We start from the raw sequence: 22718 nt of genomic DNA, 5'->3' as shown, positions 1-22718 counted from the left end.
AAGATTATGTACGGTAAATGTTTTGTACATTATAGGGAAAAAATGCAAAATATCCCCCAACTTTAATTCGATCCACCTCTGAATCGAATTTTTTACATATTTTCACGCCGCCATATGTTGTTCTATTTTGCTTCTTTTACTTGCCTTGCTTAATTAACTCTCGCTAATTAGCATTTTGTACACGCAAACATTCACATGTGCTTTTTATTATTTTGTGTTCGGTAAGTACAAGTATATTCTTACATAAATTATTGTTTAATTTAATAAATTGTAAACTCGGAGCCTGCTATACTAACATTCCTTCTGTCTATTGAAAGCAAATGTTGCATACATGCGGAAATAACACAGAAAAAAAAGCTGTAGGTGGACTGTCGGTTGTTTAACTCTTCCATCTCTCTCTCTCCTCTCTCTTTTTTTGTAAAAAGTTATGGCAAAAATACCAGTAGGTTAGCAACCTTGCTTTATGCACTGTAAGGCAAGCCTCAAGCAAGGTTGCCAGCTCCTTGCTTTAGGCTAGGTTAGGTTAGGGTGGGTTAGGTTAGGTTAGGTTAGGTTAGGTTAGAGTAGGTTAGGTTAGGTTTGAGTAGGTTAGGTTAGGTTAGGTTAGGTTAGAGTAGGTTAGGTTAGGTTAGAGTAGGTTAGGTTAGGTTAGGTTAGGTTTGAGTAGGTTAGGTTAGGTTAGGTTAGAGTAGGTTAGGTTAGGTTAGGTTAGAGTAGGTTAGGTTAGGTTAGGTTAGAGTAGGTTAGGTTAGGTTAGGTTAGGTTAGAGTAGGTTAGAGTAGGTTAGGTTAGGTTAGGTTAGGTTAGGTTTGAGTAGGTTAGGTTAGGTTAGGTTAGAGTAGGTTAGGTTAGGTTAGGTTAGGTTAGGTTAGGTTAGCCAGTGAAAGATCATATAGTAGAATTTTTGTAGAGTGGGTTGGCAACACCGACGAGCATCAAATAATGATTTCAAGCCTCAAATAATAATTTCGAGCCTCAAAAAAGGAACATCCAATAAAATTGCCAAATATGAAAAGGGGGCAATAAACCCCCCCCCCTCATAAAAAGCTACAGTACCCCCACAGTGTCGCCAACACTAGGCCCCCAACAGTATTGCCAGACATAAAAAAATACATAGGCCCCTCAGGTCCTTTTATGAAAATTTACAGTGAAAAAGCTTTCATTTTTCATGATGTCAAGAGCATCTACCTCTAGCGCAGGTTGCTTGTTGCTGACTTACAGACTGATAAGAGCTTATGCAAGAGCACCCTGCTTGGCGAGCTGTAGAAGCCACAATTACCTAACCTATTTTTTTAAAAATATATTTGTAAAATCCATCTAATGTCTGAATTTAAAAAAAATATATATTATATTTGTTAACTGTTTAAGGAAAATTTTTGCAAAATACCCCGACAACGTTTCAGCTACTAGGACCTCATTACCATGAGCCTAATCCTAGTAAGCCACATACACACCTGTTCTTCGTATCGCATATACTAGTAAGTCAGATGACATCATGGGAGAATCACATTTCCCCCAAGAAGCCCACCACAACAAACGTCGCACATGCTAGAAGAAACAGGATCAGGATATTTTATGCTAAATTTACGGCTGCCTGTATGCAGTTATAGGCAAATCATTAAAAGAGCGCTCTAATATACAATGATTTCTCCTACCATGTACCCTAACATACAATTTAACATAAGTAAAATTTCGATTCGTCTATATATACCCAACAAAACTCAGAAACTGCCATACGCGAGAGCTAATATTTTGCAACAACTGTAATTACCCAACACTAGCAACAAGAACAAAAAAAAATATATCAATTATTTGTATAATATTAATTAGTAACTTTAGATAATATTAATTATTAGTTTTCAGTTGTAATTAATTTTAAAAAACAATTAATAACATGTTAGGTGATGATAACCAAGTGCAAAAAGCATTGCATTTTTTTTTACACACAAACAAAACACCACATAGTTCACAAAACCTCTAACAGATGGCAGATAGTTACATGGTTCTAGTTAGGATGATTTTTGGGTTGTTGGATTGGGGTTGAAGAAGACTATTTGTTGTAGTGACCACAGTATTGTTGTTTTTTTTTGTGTGTGTGTGTGTTTTCTGTTCTCTTACGAGAATTAATATAGGTTGTCATAGAACCCTCCAATTCATGACTTAGGAAAAATCTGTTTGGTGATTCATCACGTACACCTATATGTGAGAAAAAGTATGAATAGTGGTAGTGTTGCCAGATGTAAACAGAGGGCAATAGACCCCCCTCATAAAAGGCTACAGTAAAAACCCACAGTGTCGCCAACACTAGGCCCCCAACAGTGTTGCCAGACATAAAAAATACATGGACCCCTCAGGTCCTTTGATAAAAATTTACAGTGAAAAACCCAGTAGGTTAACAACACTGTCAAAAAATCTACGGTAGTGTTGCCAGATGTAAACAGAGGGCAATAAACCCCCCCCTCATAAAAAACTACAGTAAAAACCCACAGGTCGCCAACTCTGTGCCCCTCAAAATATACATCATAAAAGGCTACGATGAGCCCCACATGATGATTCGAGCCTCAGTGAAAAAACCCAGTAGGTTAACAACACTGTCAAACTACGGCAGTGTTACCAGATGTAAACAAAAAAGCAATAAACCCCCCTCATAAAAGGCTACAGTAAAAACCCACAGTGTCGCCAACTCTGTGCCCCTCAAAATATACATCATAAAAGGCTACGACGAGCCCCACGAGCCCCAAATGAAAATTCAGTACCGGGCCACTTGTACTACAACATTTTCAAAGACACTGTCGTACTTGTGTGCCGGGAAAGTGAATATGTGCAACCAAACTGTGCTCTGCCCCACCGAGCCCCAAATGATGATTCAGAACTCTCTATTTGCCCCTACTTACATAACATAATAACAGTATTGAAAGAATGTTTTGTTTACCCTTGCTGTTCTATTTTACAGACGAGTCCTCGAAAACAACTGAAGGTTAGTTATCACTTATTTAGATATTTGAATTCTAAATCATTTTGCTGCAATGCACAGAAAACAACGTTGAGTAATGATAATTTAAAATATTTCCCTGTCGTTCACAGTGCATAAATGTAAAAATCTAGCACAAGAAATAACATAAATCTCTTGTTCAGAGGGTGTCATGCACTTATACACAAGTGACGTAGTTGTGTCATTACATTCGATATACAAAAAGTGTATCAAGTAGTTTTCAGCACCAGTTTAATCAGTAATGTACCATTGTATCACACGATGAAATTTTGATTGATTTGCTTTATTTTACTTCGCTTTTTGTGCCACTTTTGGTTAATTTGCGAAGATGGGAATGATTGATGACATGATGAAATTGATGAATGAACACTCACAAACATCTGTGCCCAGGCCGGGATTCGAACCAGGGACCCCTGGCGTCGTAGCGCGATGTGGTAACCACTCCACCACGGGGGCCGGCACGATGACTTTTTGGTCATACCATATATGTTAACAATTACGGTGTTCATATTAAGCATGTATTAAATGCTCGGCTAACAACAATGTCATGAATTATAACTTATTGCATAAAGTAAAAAAATCTATAAGGTGAAATAAACATATAATTTCTTAATTGAACTTGCAACATGGGGTTGAGAATATTATCGTTTAATCCCCTAATGGTATCTAAGTGTAGTGGGAAGAATAACATTTAGTTTTCAATAAATATTTACGTAATGAAACTGTTGTTTGTCAAGAGGTTAAATTAAGCAATTTATATTTGTTGTCATAATTAAGATATTAGAAGGATTTGTTCTTTAGTCTCATTTGGAATCTTGTAGTAAAAGTTTGAATTTGCAGATTTTTACACTAGCCAAAAGCATGTGCACAAAAAATATAATATTCAATAATATTTTATGTTCTTTGTTTCACATCGTTACAGATGAATCTTCTATTTCAACTGAGGGTAAGTGAACCATATTTGGAGTGTTTTATTGAGGTTTGAAGTATATTTAACCAGTATCAATTGGGAAATCAAAGGATAGTTCCAAACATTGGTAGAACCGGAAATTTTCTCGAGTAGAAAATTTATGGAAAAGCCATAGAATTTTGTAAAATCTCTCGGACGCAAGAATTTATACTGTGAATTGTATCGAGACAGAGATTTAGAAACCAAGACGATCTTCCCCCGTGGATCCGCTTTTGGTGGTCATAGGCCAAGGGTTATCTCAATATGGACCTTTTCCATGCTGAATTAGTTACATGAAATATAAGCCATGAAATTAAAAAATGATATTCTCTAATGCATTTCATTTGAAGGGTTAAGGAAAAAAACAAGAAATGTGAATTTTTTTCGATTTTGAGGTTTACTGCTCATTCTGTTGGTTGAAACTGGTACTAAACTGTACAAAAAACACTGGAATGAAATGAGAAATGTGCGTGTATGAGACGATCGAATATTTGGGGTACTGGGAAAGATTTGTGTTAAAATGTCGTTTTCTCCAAAAACTGGTTTTGTGACGTTCCTTGTTCTTTCCCCTTACCAGTCATTTGTGCTGAATAATTTAGATATCTAACATACTTCTAGGTTCCTCCTTATGCTGGGGCTGCGGTAGTGATGGATGTTACGTTGAGTATGCTACCGAAGAAGAATGCAAAGGAGAAACCAGGTTTCAACATATATTCGAATGCCTAGAAACTTGTGGTGAGTTGCATCTGATTCAGTTAAACATGACTCTCTCCTCACTCAACTGATGTCGCTCCGCCCTTCAACGTCCCACGTCACAAAAACAAAACACAACCTGACCTGCCTAACTTACTCGCATGATTATTTCCTGTCAAACGGTTGTTTCCTTTCAACAAGTTAAACTTTGTATTGTATCGTCTAATGATTGTTCAAGTAAAACTTAGAAGACAATTTACTGTTGTATGTGTAATACTGTTTTAATTTTGTACTTACGAATCTTTTTTCTTTTTCCAGTATCAAGCCAACCATCTTCACCAGGTATTTTCTCTATTAACTTCATTCTATTTAAAATTGTTTCATGATATTTTTATATTTTTATGAATAAATATTTTTGATGAAAGGTATAGGGAAGCATCAAAACACAATTCTGTTACGTAGGCCTCCCCGATGGCGCAGATGTAGCGTCGTTGCCTTATAATCAAGGGGTCCCAGGTTCGATACTTGGTGGATGCACATAGTGGTTCGGATACCACTTTAAACTGTAGGTCCAGTCCCGATTAGCCTTACTGTGCATAAAGTGGACTTAAAAACACCAAATCAATAATTATGTTACGTAAATATAAAGTGTTTCTGAATAATTGACTAAATTATCAACTTGGCGGCAAATGTTATTATCTTAGTTTTTGTTTTTGGAAAACGCATGGTTTTCTCTGTTATATCGTTATACAACCCAGCATATTAAATGTATTACTACAAGAGAATTGTAGAAAAAGTAGCGACTGGAGTACTGCATGGGGCCACTTTCGTCCGCTCGAACTCCTTCGAATCTCCCACCTATGATCCTTTACAAATGATTTTAATGTGACAATAATCGTATATGCTCTGAAATTCGTACGCCATCTAGCGTCGTCCGTGCGAACTATTTGGCGCTCGAAGGAAATGCTCTCGCTACAGCACTGTAGTAGCAATAGTATTAGATTCTATAATATTTTCATGTATTTATGCTCTCATGAAACTGATTCCTTCTGCAAAAAAGCAGACTTACGTCTGCCGTATAGATTTGAGAGTTTGTGTATACGTTGTATATTTGTAGAAGTCTGCTGGTTGTGCCAAACCGACGGATGTTTGCCACTGAATGGCACAGTTGAATGTGAGGACGGCGACACGTGTCAGTCTGTGGGTGCGAGTCAAGGAGGTGTGGGTACCTTCTCCTCAATGGAAGAATGTGACGAGAAATGCGATGAGGGTATTATGAGATGGAAAAAGGTGTGGTAAAATACCCCATTTATTTGAAAATTGCTGTTGCTCTTTTTATTTCAGAACAAAGTTCATAAACTGCGATGAAGTGTGGAACCAAACGTCTGCAACTATATATTACACCTAATATACAGGGTGGGCCAAAAGTAGTAGGACAGTCGAATAAAATAAAATATACGCGACAGACAGGAATGAAATGTCCCTACACATATTATAGGCGAGGTTGAAAATGTCATAGACCATACCGCGTTTCCAGCGGACATCTTGAAATCCGCCATCTTGGATTCAAAATATTAAATGGGAAGGGGGTGATATGATATATCAAATCAGGCTAGAATTTTACGAGGAATGCAATGTTGAAGGTGTTTCTGAATTCTTGTACCAATTTGCTCCCTTTCGAGGCGTCAGAAATAAACATTCAAATGTCTTTAGCGCGTCAGAAACGCATCGAGATCAAACTGACGTCTATGGAGAGAAGTTCGCATGCCATTGGACACGATTTTAATCGGATACATCCACGAAGTGCTGCGCATTACGAATAGTTGTCTCCAACAATTACAGTGTGACGCTTCTATTGAATGAAAAGTCCTTCACGGTGACGAGGCTAATTTTCATGTTCATAAGGATGTTCATAAATAGAATATTCGACGGGTTTTTTTATCTGAAAACCATTTTGGACAGATCACAGCCGAATGGTTAGTGCTGGTAAGTTAATGGTGTGGCATGCTGTGTGGAACACGATTGGTTAGTCCATTTTCCTTCGACGGAACCTTAAATGAGGGCAACTAGGATTTGTTAAATTAACAAGTTTTATCATCCTTGCTTACGGAAGAAGGTACTTTCTACAGTTTCTTTTTCAGTAGGGCGGAACATCAGAACACTATGGGAACGTTATGAGACGGTTTCTGTCCAAAGTTAGTTATCAGATGACAAGTGTCGCATATTCTGTTTATTAACTTCACCATGAACATAAACATTAGCATTGTCACTGTGGAGAACTTTTCATTCAACGGGAGTAGCTGTAATTGTTCGAGACAACCATTCGTAATTCGCAGCTCTTCGGGGATGTATCCGATTAAAATCGTGTCCAATGGCATGCGAACTTCTCTCCCTACACGTCACTTTGATCTCGATGTGTTACTGACGCGCTAAAGACATTTGAATGTTTATTTCTGACGCCTCGAAAGGGAGCAAATTGGTACAAGAATTCAGTCATAACTTTTTACTGGTTGAAGATATGCCGAAAAAACCTTCACCATTGCATTTCTCGTGAAATTCTAGCCTGATTTGATATATCACCACTTTCCATTTGAAATTTTAAGTTGAACAAGATGGCGGATTTCAAGATGTGTGTGGTCTATGACATTTCCCCCCCTCGCCTATAATATGTGTAGGAACATTTCATTCCTGTCTGTCGCGTATTTTTTATTTTATTCGACTGTCCTAAGACTTTTGGTCCTCCCTGTACATAGTACGCGAAGGATGAGCAGACAATAACACAATTTTAAAATTAAGTTGCAAGTCCTCAGCGATCAACTGGTTTCCATAATGTTATTTTACTTACGTTGCAAGAATTAAACATAACAACTCAACTTCATAAATATTAATTCACTTTAAATCATTGGATACAAACTCATTTTGCAACTTTCGACAAGACATTTTAAACCACGCCTTTTACATAACAAAAACGAATCTAAATCAACAAGTTAAATTGACACTGATACAGCCTTCTTAATCTCAATGGTTCCCTGTTAATTTTAAAAACTCGTGTACAACAGAAATAAAGTAAACACTGTTATTCGTGAATGTTGAAGACAGTCAGTCACACGTCCGATGTCACCCACGACTTTGCTGGCATACACTTCGTTTTTGTTGAAATTTTCGATGACAATTTCACAAAATGTTGGCTATATTTCGCCAGTGTCATGTCAAATCTCCATCTTTAGCTCAGAACTGTTTGTGGTTTATTATCGCACCGTGTCAAAACGCAGGAACTCGGTGGCCATTTTCTGTCGCCACGCACTTGGTAAAATGTTTACACATAACTTCCCCATATTTCTAATGCGTTTCACAATATTATATATGACATTGCTCCAGATGCCCCATTTGTCAATATTTTTCGACCCACCCCATACCTCCGATTTTCGAGCCCCATTTGATATTATTGTTTCCCGCAAACCTCACATCGCTACTGTTTCTGGTTTCTTCGCTATTTCAGGTGGTACTTTTAGGTGCCTCACGCGGTATAATTCAGTGCACCGCCCACACTGCGAAAAGTTGACTCGAGAAATGAGCGTCACAAATACACTGATAACAATTTTATTTACAACTATTCAACATTTGATATAGGATATTTTCACTATTTATATCTGTCAAACAATTTATCAATTGGCATGAAGGCAGTTGCGAGTCCATGAACTTCTAGAGCCAGTTTGTTTTTATCCTTAGTTGGCGACCGTATATGTGACGCTATTTTTTCTTTTAGACAAGCTTAGTAGTGTGAAAATGTGGATGGGTTTAGACCCGCACCAACCCTCTTTGGATACGCCACAGCGTTCAGTGATCAAGTGTTTGGAGATAATGCTTTATTTATTCTGAAATGTTGCAGAGAAACCCGTGAAGTGTTCTTCCTCCGAATTCCTCTGCGTGGCTGACGGAGTTTGCATCCAGAACTCTGCAAAGTGCGACGGAAGGAATGACTGCACAGACGGAAGTGACGAGGACAACGCCACGTGCGGTTAGTTCATGCTCCAGCTATTTGAATTGAATTTATTGAATTTCAGCACAGTTTTTATTTTTCTAACTCGTTATTTCCTTGCTTTATTTTCTTCAGTCTTTGTTTTCTTTCAATCATTCCCTTCTTTCTGTTCTTCTTACTTTGTACTATTTGCCTGCCTGTTTCTTTCTCTATTAATTTTCCTTTTTCACTTCTTCCTTCTAACGCTTTGTCTCTCTTTCCTTCTTTCATATTGTCATTTTCTTTGTTGTCGTTCTTTTTCTTTGTAAAAAAATAGGCTGCCATCTGCGAGATTCCTTGTTCTTTTCCAGTAAAGAGAACCAAACATTTCTTTGAAATTTCAGTTTTTATAACAAAATGTGAAACTTTAGCTACTAGAGAAGAGCTTCCTGAAGCTTAAATGGGTGTCCGAATTATTTCACCTACTTCCGTTGAAGATGTTGATTTTCCAAATCTGGTAATCATCTCCTCCAAAACTCATCAGAGCTTTACCTTGCGAGAGTTTCTTCATCACTCGTGGCCATGAAACTTTACATTTCCATATTTAAGTTTTGTGAAATTGGTTATAACTATGGTCAGGATAATTATTTACTAAGAAGAGTAAAATATGTACATAGAGGTATATGTATTAAATATAAAAAAATGGGTGCTGAAACCATTCAAAAAGTAAAAAATATATAGTATCAACATTTTCATGTTTCAACACAATTCCGTTCTATTTTCTTTGAAACAAATGACTCAAGTCTGACAAACCAACCGAAACGTATCTCAAATACAACATTTAGCAAAATATTTTCATGTTAATTTTCAAACCCGCGATCCTCGTAACAGTAAGAACCAACATGTTTGTTTCAAATTATCAATGAAATTTCTCGTGTTCCCGCGTAACAGGGCTTTGTATGACATAATTATCAGAGCCACAGTTATATTTTATTATTTGAAGTACATTTGTATATTTCTTGTTCTAGGTTTCATATACTGCTTTAAATGCGAGAAAGAGAAGGAATGCCACAGAATACGGGTCAACGAACCAAGCTGCGAGGCAAAAGAACAACTTTACACTTGTGTAGAAGATTGTGAGAAAGCCTGCGGTAAGTCTTCATAACAACTATGATAGGCTCTAGTCTCTAGTCCATAGAAAGTTTAGGAAATGCTACAAATGCAGGAGGATTTTTGATAGAGGAAGAAAAAGCAAAGTAGCTTTCCTCACATTGCTGCTTGTTTGAATTTATAATTTTTCCCAGACGATCGTTGCCAGTCTTACTTACTAATTACGTTTACAAAAACTAAGGCAAATTTCTGAATAAATGATATTATATGCATTAAGTATGTAATTTAAGTGCTGATATTAATTTTCCAGAGGGGTCACGGCCCTTTTTCCTTTTTCACTTCTTCCTTCTAACTCTTTGTCTCTCTTTCCTTCTTTCATATTGTCATTTTCTTTGTTGTCGTTCTTTTTCTTTGTAAAAAAATAGGCTGCCATCTGCGAGATTCCTTGTTCTTTTCCAGTAAAGAGAACCAAACATTTCTTTGAAATTTCCGTTATAAAATCAGAGTATTCGTAGCTTCAGTATCATTGATGCCAAATAGTTTTTAGGGTTAGTGAGGGTTGATTGATTTCATCTAATAAATATAGTAGTCGTAATGATGGGAGTGCAATAAAAAGTAGAGTGATTGCTGGTATAATTGTTCATATTGTTTCTAGTACTTGTCCTTCTAGAAGTATCCGGTTGGTTAATTTGTTATTAAATAATGATATTTTTAAATATCCTACTAATATTGTAATTATAATTAAAATTAGTATTGTGTGGTCATGAAAGAATATTTTTTGCTCTACGAGTCAATGGTAATGTTAGTAAATAATGAAAAAAATCAATTTACATTTTACAACTGATTTTTAAATATCTATTGCTTACTGGTCTAAATCCTGATTTTATGGAATTCCCTGTACATTGGTATATATTTAAAGTGTTTCTTTGGATATTGGCAAAGACAGAGGTGTAGTAAACGTCTAACAAAGACATAATTAGGGGGTGTTTCATTTTGAAAAACCCAAATGACAACCTCCTTTCCACGTAATTCACCCGGGACCTGCAGCCAGAATAATCCTCTGTGCGTCTTATGATTATCCCGATCCATTTCATCTTATCATTCATCCTCACCGTCGGGATTAACCAAGTCTGGAAGAAAAGCGAAGTAAATTAAACCAATCAAATAAAAAATTACTATGACAAAAAAGTCCATTTCTTATATTCCTGTGACTTTTATTTTCACATAAACAAGGATTGTTTCATTCCACCACTGGAATAATGGAAATTATTTTTACAGGCAATAAACAATGCTGGCAGTGTGCGCACAGCGTGTGTCACAAAGTAGGATTGGACAGCTGCAACAATCAAGAAGGAGTGTTCCAACGTGAAGAGGAATGTATGACGCAGTGTGGTGAGTACATAAATGTAATTTGAAATTTTATTAGTCTGAGAAATACCAATTACTCGTTTAGCGTCTCCAGCAATATTTCTCTTCGTCATACTTCAACGAAGCGTATCTTTACTCCTGTGTTAGCTGTCATGGTGGCTACGAAATGTTAGTTCATGTTCTATTATTTTCCTCTTGTTATAACTAGAGCCCCGAAGTTTGTAAAAATGCATTGTTTTCTGTAGCTTGATGTAGCTTTTTCATGTTGTTACTTATGTTTTAGAAGCTTTTTCATTTTGCTTATTTTGTACTCTACTACCTATTTTTAATCTTAATGCCTTTTTTGCCATTTTCAATAAAATTTTAGAATGTATCTTTTAATAGTATAAAACTTATTTTTCTTTCAAAATAGATATTGATTAGGATAACATATAATGTTGCCAAAGACAATTACAAAGCTGAGAAAAATGGATGAAACTCTGCAAACGTGGAACTGAAAAAAATGAAAACAATTTGTTATATTCTTAAAGGTGGAATCCGGTTACATGTATGCTCCAATTAATTCTGCGGAAGTAGAGAGATCATTTTCTGCTATAAGAAAGCATTCTTTCCAACAGACGGCTATCTATGAATGTCGAAAACTTAAAACTGATGATTATGTGCAATCAAGATAGCAAAAGAAAGTAAAAATGTCATTTCCATGTAGACTTTAACTTTTTGAATTGAAATTATAGAAATGTACGACTTGAAATTTGTAACATCTTTCTGTTTATTGTGCATATTTTATGCTTTTAATGCCTATTTTCCACGGATTTGTTACCTGCCCATTTTAACCAAAATAATTGCCTAAACTTCCGGGCTCTAGTTACAAGTGTAACATTCATTGAATTACAAATAAGTATATAATAAAAGGAGTATAAAATCTTCCGAAACGTTACAGAAAAAGACGTGTTTCCTTGCTTGTAACAATCTTAAATTGTAAGGAAAATGAAAACATCATCACATATTAAATTGAAATGCATTAGCCTAAGTGTAACACAGTACTTAATGCTACAAACGTGAACTGCATGATATTAATAAGGTTTTCACATACAATTTGATTTCTTTCAGAGGGAAATTCGACGCTTTCAAGACAGAAATCAGGTACTTTATTCGTTCCTTCATATAAATTATAATTCTTCAAGATTATTTTTGTTGGTAATTCTTTCTGGTGGATCTTAATATCCATCGTCGTGAAAAACATGTTGATAATACTATGTTGCATTAAAGTCACATCAAAAGTTCTTTACAGCTCAAAAAAATTGTGGATGTGCACAAAGAAAACTTGAGACTGCATAGATGACAATATAAATTTCCTACAGATCGGTAATTCGCAAACAAGGTACTCTCTCTGAAGGAGAGGACTAATAGCAGATGTATAATATAATTTTCATAACAATCCAATATTGGCTTATATATTCCAATAAACGACGACAACCGTTTAGAAACAATAAGTTACACTCTGTCTAGTGAATCTCTGGAGAAAGCGAACGATAACAATTAGGGAATCGAGAGGGATCGACCAATGGACGCGTGAGAGCGGAAGCCGTTTGCAGCAGCGCGCTCTGCTTTGCTCCGCCCATTCGTTTTCCCCACTTCTCTACAGTTACGCGTTACCTTGCTCCACGTATTCCCAGGACAGAGTGTACGTTTTAGGAAAATATTAGCTTCTTTCGTAATTCTTCTTGGCAATTAGACAATTTGTATCAACCTGTGGCCAGGAGCCCTAAAATCACTTTTAACATTAAGGCTTATATTTTCAGGTAACCACAAGGAGCCGTGCCACGCGTATGGAGGCCAATGTGTGAACAGGAGGAAGTGTGAACTATCAGAGTGGATTAGAGATGGAAAATGCAAGAGAAACAGGATATGCTGCAACATACATTAAGCTCTGGAGATTCGGTTCCCTTCCGTGGAACGTCATGGACTGAAAAGTGTCTGTACAGTCACGGACAATAGAAGCGAAACGACTAGATCTTGAAATACTGGCTTCTCTGCGTGTGTTGCCTATAACTGCACGGCAAATAGCAAGTCTTCAATGCAAAGTTCACTCATGGCTTTAGCGTTAGGCAACACACAAAACGCCATTCAGGGTTGCGAATATTTCAGGATATATATATATATATATATATATATATATATATATATATATATATATATATATATATATATATGTCTCATTTCTATTGCACGTGACTGTACATGTTCGAAACTTTCCTTCAAATGTGAATAAAGTACATTTTTAGAAAAAAGAAGCATTATTTTTCCCAAAACCGGATGCAACATGAAACTTATCAACTTCTTTATAGCAAAATTCCACAAACATTTCAAACTATTACGTTTCCGTTATTGATAGTTTACAAAGAAGGACGCCAGGGGTCCCAGGGTTCGAATCCCAGCATAGCTGTTCTTTGTGAGTGTACATTCATCAATGTCATCATATCATCGCCCATCCTTATCTTCCTGATTAGTCAAAAGTACAAGAAAATCAAAGTAAGTTAATCCAAATCAATCAATCAGTTTACAAAGAAACTATATATCTATACAATGTTTGTTCGCTTCGATTCCATTGCAACCGTTTCTCTACGACACATCAATTTCATACTTACCAATTAAAAATAGATATTAGCGTCGTCACTTTGTAATCGAGGAGTCCTGGATTCGATATCCCGTCCGGATCCCACTTTAAACTGTAGGTCCAGTCACGACTAGCATATCTGTGCATAATGGACTAAAAACTCAAAGTATATAATTATTCTATGTCGTTGTCCGGGGAGAAGCCACACCATACGGAAGCAGAAGGCAGATGCTAACCAAACATTACAATGCCATCCGACTACTGGGTAACCAAAATAAAACTATACCCCCAAAAAGATTGTAAAAAGCCAGTTTTTTACCATCAGAATGTTTTGTAGTTGTTATCAGAGACTTCTTGAGTGATGGTCTATTCTTTAAAATTTGTCAAAAGTTTCAAAATCTCAGCTGAAATTGCAATATTACACACCAGTAGCTTTAAGCTACATTCCGAAACATTCTGAGAAAAACGTCATGTGCCTCCTCTATGCGGAAACTATGAGACTCAAATATGATTTTTCAACATTTTCACGTTTCATTAGAAGCAATATCACAGAAAATCCATGCAATTAATGGCAAACAACAATTATTATATGATAAAAATATGTTTACATAAAACATCATATTAAAATTTTCACCTTTTTTGGGGACGGACGTTACAAATCCGACCACCCTTTTCTGCCGAAACTATGCATCTGAAATGTTTTTGAAAAAATATCATGTATAATTAGAAGCAATATAATAGAAAAGCCATACGATTGATGTCAAACAACAATTTTGAAGAGTTGCGCCTCAAAAGGTTGTCATTTATCAACACACTTCTCCAACTTGTATATTTCTGCTCTCGATAATATTTAACCACAGAGAACAATGGAAAACGAAAGTTCTTTTAAACAATAACAAAATTACGTTCGTTACACGTGTTGTATTTTGTTGGCTATGTCTCTTGGCTGAAGAGGTAATGTAATATGGAATGCTTCCATATCCTTCTCTGGTTTGCCTTTATTGTAAGTAAAGTTAGTGTGGAAATTAATTACACACTGTAATGTACGATTTGAACTTTATTGATTTTTAGGGTGGAAATACACAAAATACAGTATTTTATAGCGTATTAAGTTGAAATGATTTACAGTACTCTTATTTCCATAAAATTGAAAAGTAATTATTTAGCTTGTTTATGAAGTTTCGGACACGAACCACTTGCTGGCCTCCTGATGGCGTAGTGGTAATGTAATCGCTTTGTAATCAAGAAGTCACAGGTTCAATGCCGGTGGAGGTACACTGTGGTTTAGATCTCGCTTTAAACTGTAGGTCCAGTCCCGATTAGCTTATTTTTGCATAAGGTGGGCTCACAAGAAAAAGGAAATGAATTATACACTGAAAGAGGCCGTATCGCTTTGGTCTGAAAGCTCCCTTAGGTCAATAGTATTTAAAAACTTAATAGCGAAGTTGTAAGCAACTTTTTGTAGACACTTTGTAGGTTATTGAATCAAACTCACATGATAAAAATCCAACCTTAAAATAAGGTATAATTGAACAATTAACAAACTTCATAATTAATGGCCCCGATGGCCTAGTGATAACGTCGTCACCTTGGGACCTCAAGAGGTCCCGGGTTTGATACCCTGTGGAGAAACTTGCAAACTGTGGGCCCAGTCCCGATTAGCCAGTGTGTGAAAAAGAAACTGGAATTTAAACTTATTATTCCGTGCTCAAAATAAGCATATACGACGCTTTATGCGAGACAATGTCCATTTGAAATCAATGGTTTGTTAAGATAAGTAATATGGCGTTGTCAGATTAAGAACTAAAACTTTTTTTAAAGAAAATATGGTATTTAAAGTGCTTAAGTTCTCTAATAGTATTAATTATATTATCAGAAGGTACTGATGTATTATAGGTATACGGCCAGTCTACAGAGCATTCCCTGACATTCGCTACGAGACTCGGCGGCAAGTGGTCCTGCATCAGCGCTTGGCTTTCAAGGTGAACGGGTCCGCGACAGTCGCTTATATTAAACCTCGTAAAAAAGTTTCGAGTAACAGGGTCAGTTCTGAATAAAAGTGGATAGAAAAATGGGGAAATCTAAAAAATAAAGTATACAAAGACAATCTGCACACCATCCATGAGTTAAAAGAGAGTATTGTACGAGAAATCGGGAGAATTACGGTGGACGAACTTGCACGTGTAAATGCCAGTTTCCTTCGGAGATGCCAGGAATGTGTTGCAGCAGAGGGACATCATTTTCAACACCTTCTGTAGTCAAGGTTAGTACACAATATAAAAACTGTAATTTTAATAGCCGACTCTAGCGACTGTCGCTGACCCGTTCACCGGGAAAGACAAGCGCTGATGCCGGGCCGCCGAGTCTCGTAGCGAATGTCAGGGAATGCTCTGTAGTTATTAAACATAAGTGTTGTATTACTCAATATAAAATATAGAACTTGTATTTCGTTCTTGGATTTGGTGTTTAAGTCCACTTTATGCACAGTAAGGCTAATCGGGACTGGACCTACAGTTTAAAGTGGGATTCAGTATTTGTATTTTTCACATATATCAACGCCATATTTCTACCAATTTGGCTCAAGATTGGACTCAAACCCAGGAATTTCAGTGAATAGGTCGAACGCCGACCACTTGACACGCTCAGCCACCTAGGCGGCAAAATACGAAAATACATTTCAATAGGACTTAAAAACAACTGAATAATGTATTTTAGAACGATAACGTTTTTAAAAATGTAAGTATGTAAAGAAAGATTCCATTCTTTATAGCACGCACATTCTTGGGCGAGAAATTTGTTTCGGATCAATGAAAACTTATTGATTTATACGAACATTAAAAATCATGTATTTTGAGTACATTTTCCATAAACACTATTATTATTATTTTATTCCAGGTAACAGAGATAAAATTTACTTCAGAGGTAAAAAAAATATTTCCTTACATTTCAATCAAAGTGTCTAATGGAGTTTGTGATAAACGTTGTTAATACTAAAGTATTACATTTCGTGTACAATTGCAACAGAATATAAAATGATAAATATAAAAAAATCAAATAACAAAGCGTCTTTATAAATTAGGTTTAAACACAAGTTTGTTCTTTCAATTTATTGCATTAATTTGTTGCATTGATGCTTAATTCTAAGCAAAATTTTCAATTAAACATTTTATGAATGGAAATTTTTTGACCAATTTATATTTTGTAGTAATGTGCGTGTGAAGTAATTTATTTGCATAATTAGAATTAGAAATGGTCACATTATAAGATACCTTGTAGGGTCAATGTTGAATATAAGATGGAAGTTTATTAATTTGATTTTCTATATATTTTTAGGTTAGTCATAAAGCTATGGATGAATTGACGATGGCTTAACAATAGGTGAAAACTGCAACACAGTAAACACCAAGTGCCCAATCCAGAAGTCGAACCAGAGAGCGAGTGTGGTGTTAATTACCAATTGCACTCTGACACTAAGACCGACTGCAAAATCAAACTAATAATACTATTTTGCAAAAATCATTGTAGCTAGAAGAGAATAATTTACAACTAATATAATAAGTATATAAACACACAGAAGCAACAATGTGTTAACATCAATTTTGACCCAAGAACTAGTTTCGTAAAGATATAAGGTAATCTGTTGACAATGATCTCACATATGCATCCTTTGTTGCTGTATGTTCATGCTCATAAGTTTTTTTAATTATTCTTGTCCTTTGGGTGCACCCATAGATTTAGAAAACTATGTCAAATGTAGAATACGAGAAGTAGGTAATAATAGTTTATAACTGTGTTTATTATTATACAAATTGTGCCAATTGAATGGTTCAAATGATTCTCCTGAGGAAGTAACATTTGCTTTGAAACTTTACTTTTCAAGGAGTAATTTCAGCCTATTCAAATACTGGATGAATTGGCTTCTTTTTCAGGTTTTATAAAGGATATAGAAATAAATAATAATAAATATTATAAGACAAGCATATTTTACATTGAAATTGTACATAAATGTAATTATTATCACAGAAAATGTTAGAATTAATTGAGTAAATCACGTACTCTGTTACTATTAATGTTTTTTCACTTCTTTCATATTAGGTGTTTCTTGAAGGTGAGTTCATTTGTTTAGCATCATTAATTTTCGCACTCGTTCATGCGTTTATGTTGGTTTGGCGATTGTACATTCGGTTTAGCTTGAGCTCTGGCCTTCAGCTGCGCAGAAGCCTGCCGCCAGCGCGACGATGTGAAAGTTCCACTGAGAGCAGAGTTGCTAACCGCCTTAACAATTACATACATCCATAATCTGGCTTCAGAGCTTATTGGTATAACTTGACAAGTTTAAAAACAAGACGCTGCAATCCATTGCTTGCGCACCTCACATCACATTTCCCCACTCCATTGTCTGCGGCGACTTTGGTTCGCAGTGTTGCAACCTGGAGGGAGCGGAATCGTCTGAGAATTTTCAACGAAATTTGAATGTGAAAGGCATGAATTAGTATCCCGTCACCTACGCTACCTATTGATTACGCTAAATTCTAAATACATTTTGATATTTTCCCTTTAAACCTTTAATGAATTAAGTTATATTGGGGATATTTCTTACCAGCATAAGAAATGTATGAAATAAAACGATAGAAAAATGAAAAATATATAAACGATAGAACTGAGCTCACCTTCTAAATGCTTTCCAGTTCTCCTTCTTCAGTTTCACTCTCCCACTCATCCGAGTCTGTGTCTACCGATGAATCTGTGTCCGTGTCTGAATCGGCTTCACCAAGTCTAATTATCAGTTCATCTACACGCTCGTCCATATCTTTCAAAGTAAGAATCTTGCAGCCAAGAGTAAAGAGCAAGAACATTTCAATGCTTTAGAAAAGAACACAGGCAATCGTGTTATCAGATTGCCTTCTCGTGGTGATTGTTGTACGATAAACAAACGAACCACCACCCCACGCGGTTATATATATAAAAAAAAGACCGCTGCTCGATGTCGCATTCAGAAAATGAAGTCATTCGCCCTGTAGTTTCTCTTCGTTATAAACCTTAACGCACGTGCATAATACTACAGTTTACGATCGGCGCACCGCACGGATTAAATAAAATGAACCACTGATATAATAGGAGCCTGCATGCACCGTCACGCTAAACAGTGAAAATTGTTTGTCATATTTGTTTTAGCTTTATTTTTCTGAGTTGGCACCACTCGTACTCTCAAGGCCAGACCAGTGAGTAGAAGAGTGGTGGGGAGGATGACGTAATAGGAAGTGTTCCGCAGCGATCTGCGCATATCGGGACTTAACTTGTCAGGCTATAGGGGTGTTCGGTACTTGAATTACGTATTATTATTATCATTTTTTTAAAAGCGTTTGAGAAGGTGATAGTTCGAGGAAAAGAATGACAGGGGATTCTTCTTGTCGTTGAAATCCCCATTGATTAAGCCCCTCGGCGAAACAGACATCCTCCCTCCCCTCCTCTTCTTCTCCAGGGGAGGGGGGGGGGGCAGATCGTGTTATCACGAGTAAGGTGATTGTTGACCTGTGTTGCTTAGGGTGTTTTTATTCAACGGAAGCTGTGGTGAAAACTGGAATGAATATTGGAGAAAGCAAAGTGATTCATAGTCAGAGTAGAGAAATTTAATTATCTTAACGTGCATAAGTTTATGAAGAAATAAGCTGTCAGTGGTCTTGCGTTAAACGTGAAACAAGTGCGAAAGCGTGTTTCCGCAGCTACTGGTACGTCAGTAAGTACTTTGAAACGAAAATGATGGCTACAAATTAACTGGGAAGGGACTAGTAACGCCTAACAAACCACCAAGAAGAAAGAATTTTAAAGTAATGTGGACGAATTTGACAAGTGTGTTATTCGTAGAACAATTGACGAATTTCACGATCATGAAGGACAGCACCCTACTTTAGATCCGCAAGTATTTTTTTTTTTAAATGAAACAACAGTATATAGATTTTATCAGTTTCATGTCTAGTAGAATTTAAACTTCCGCGAATTGCAACAACACTCCTGAGTCACGTGACGTCGTCTAAGAACGACAAACATTTCGCGATTTACGCATGCCAGAGCTCAGGCTAAACCGAATGCGCTGTAAGTATTCTGTTAGTCCGATACCTTGTGATGGAGAGAATTCGTTTGAATCTGCCTTCCAATGTTCACGATATTGTGGTAAGTGAATTTCAGTTCTGTTTGTTAAACGTTGATCTAGGTTTACTCAACACATGACGGTATTTAGCCTACTTGAAGGCAAAATAATCACATTACAACAAAGGATTGCAACTAAATCGTAAAAATATTTATCATTTCTTGGTGTTATTTAACGAGTGTTGTACTTAGTAAATGTTGGCTTGATAATTCTAAAGTTATCAGTGATAGGAATGGTGTAGCGTGTTTTTTTCACCACATGTTGCAATGTACAGTCGTAGGCAATACAATTCGGACACCTAATTAGATCCTGAAATGCTCGCTTATGTGAATAGAGCATTTTAGGTTCTAGATGTCCCATTTTTATAGCCAGTAACTACAAGGGGACACCTTCACTTTCACCAACGCTCTAAAGACAGGTTTAAACAAGCAGAGATGGAAAATTCTTAATAAACCCGGGAAATGCTTGTAGAGACATGTAATTCTGTATACATACAGTCCGGCTGCCTTAGCCGAAACCATGGACAGAAGTGCTCATGCGCCAACTGGATTTGTTCAGTGTCAAAATGGGGTGACGGCAGAAATCACATACCTCTAATTACAGACTGAAAACAATGAGCTTTTGTTTGAATCCGTGCATAGTCCTGGGACTAGAAATATGGCGGAGATTCACATTAGAGCTTAAGTTTTCATTTTTGTGAACAAATTATTTGTACTCACTTGTGGAGTGTAATATGTAGAGTTTTATACTTCTAAGTAAACTTAAGAATTACAATCTTGTGTGGTGCAATGACTCACAATCTTCAAAATAGTTGTTACAAGTAGAAATATGAAGGTATGCTCGCCGCCATGATAATATAACCCTCTCTACGAAATTTTTGGCCCATATAAAGAGGCTTACGTTTCCGGTCTGGTACATGGAGGTCTGTGGCAGCAATAACATTTTGGGAAGATAAGGGTTCCGTGAAAATCGTTTGCTGTGGAGACATCAATGAAGTAAGTAGAGATGTGTCTCAACTTATGGAAGGGTTCAGAATGAAAATGAAAGCAAGCAAAGCCATATAAACGAAATATCACAGCGTAGTTTGGGTGGTGCTTCTACATGCTTCCCCCTCGCGTTTGGAATAGACCTTTCCAGGTAGTTTTATCTTCCCTGGTTGGACTGTAGTTGAATATTTTGGGATATACACTAACGTATATTGTGAATGAAAGGATACAGCCTTAGTTCATTTAAGGGTATACTGATGAGAGAAGAGTGCAAATAGAAGTTAGGGCCCTACTAGCTATTCTTAAAACTGTCACTCAAATACAAATCTTCATGTAAATTAAATATAATGCTACCACCTTCACATTGCAACATATCATGAAGATATATGGAGGAATGTGGAAGTAGGGCCTGACATATTCCCAATCTCGGCCATTTGTGGAGGTGATGCGATCAGTATCACGCTCCAGCTGCCTTTATCCACTCCATAGGTATCTATTTAGACTGAATGAACCCCAGAGCCGTTCCATCCAGGTACATTTCTGAAACAATTACCATCTACCTAGTGAATCGAACCCTGGCCTACCACCTGGTTGTCACACGTCATACCTATTGAACTATCGCAGCTTCCATACTGCTATATACATATCAAATATAACAGTAAAGATGAAAAATAAATTCGAAATATCTCCACTGTGAAATGACGTCATTCCTTAAACATGAGCATGGTATTATCTATACATATTGAACTCGGTATTTTTTCATTTCCTGACCTTTGAATAAATCAAAACATAGCAAATACATTTCGTGTTGTGTTTCGTCTCTGCGAGTAAATACTTTCATAATTTAGGCCAAGTAACCTAAAATTAACCATCAAGTCAATTTTGTTATGTATCATGTACTGAAAAATGTAATTGAAACTTATCTCTTGCCTTGTAAGTAATGTTTTCTATGTTTATATATATATATATATATATATATATATATATATATATATATATATATATATATATATATATATATATATATATATATATACACAGGGTGATCCAACAGTCCCGGAACGGTCACATATCGTAAGAAATACACATCGAATCGGAAAACGAAAAAAATACCTGTTTAATAAGTGAAAGAAAGCTATTCAATGATATCACACTTGATTCGCCACCCCCGCCCCTTGTGGGTGTGGCGGGTGGCAACTGTTAAATTTTAAATGAAAACCCCATTTTGTATTGTACAATCGGAAAGAGGACTTCATTCCGAGTCCAACGAGCTATCAACCATCCTCCTAGCTACATTAGGAACCCAGATATGGCGATTTTAAATTTTCGCAGAAGTGAAAATTTCATAAAAACCCCCAAAATTTCAAAGAGACGCTCTGCCCCCAATTGAGCTAGAGTGAAACAATTGCAGATTCGGAATCTGCACGTCAAGACCTTTCAATAGAATATGGTAGACCTCCTTCCATATACTCTATTCCGAATCTGTAATCATTTAGGGGCAGAGCGCCCCTTTGAATTTTTTTGGGTTTTATGAAATTTTCACGTTTTTAAAATTATTATTATTATTATTATAATTTATTTATTTATTGCGAAAATTTAAAATCGCCATATCTCCGTTCCTGTTTGAGCTAGGAGGATGGTTGATAGCTCGTTTGACTCGGAATAAAGTCCTCTTTCTGGTTCTATAATACAAATGAAGGTTTCTATTTAAAATTTCGCAGTTTTCCCACCCCCAAGGGGCGGAGGTGGGTAATCAAGTGTGATATCATTGAATAGCTTTCTTTCACTTATTAAACAGGTATTTTTTCGCTTTCCGATTCGATGTGTATTTCTCACGATATGTGACCGTTCCGGGACTTTTGGACCACCCGGTATATATAAATAAAATTTATTCTTT

General features: G+C 36.4%; 1 protein-coding gene across 1 annotated transcript in view; it reads left to right on the top strand.

Moving 5' to 3' along the window:
• LOC145978988 (uncharacterized) overlaps window positions 1–13225 on the top strand; it is a 106859-nt gene extending 93634 nt beyond the window's left edge. The window contains exons 20-28 of the mRNA XM_083112047.1: window positions 2954–2977; window positions 3915–3938; window positions 4560–4676; window positions 4953–4976; window positions 8524–8652; window positions 9621–9743; window positions 10981–11094; window positions 12181–12213; window positions 12873–13225. Of these exons, the coding sequence (XP_082968173.1) occupies window positions 2954–2977; window positions 3915–3938; window positions 4560–4676; window positions 4953–4976; window positions 8524–8652; window positions 9621–9743; window positions 10981–11094; window positions 12181–12213; window positions 12873–12997 (713 nt within the window). The 3' untranslated portion in view covers window positions 12998–13225. The remainder of the gene's footprint in view (window positions 1–2953; window positions 2978–3914; window positions 3939–4559; window positions 4677–4952; window positions 4977–8523; window positions 8653–9620; window positions 9744–10980; window positions 11095–12180; window positions 12214–12872) is intronic.
• Window positions 13226–22718: the final 9493 nt, after the last annotated feature.

The sequence above is a fragment of the Lepisma saccharinum genome, chromosome 25, assembly GCF_977018435.1.
Source record: "Lepisma saccharinum chromosome 25, izLepSacc3.1, whole genome shotgun sequence".
In the NCBI taxonomy this organism is placed as follows: domain Eukaryota; kingdom Metazoa; phylum Arthropoda; class Insecta; order Zygentoma; family Lepismatidae; genus Lepisma; species Lepisma saccharinum.
The sequence above is the reverse complement of the archived record's forward strand: the minus strand, read 5'-3'. Positions and strand labels throughout refer to the sequence as shown.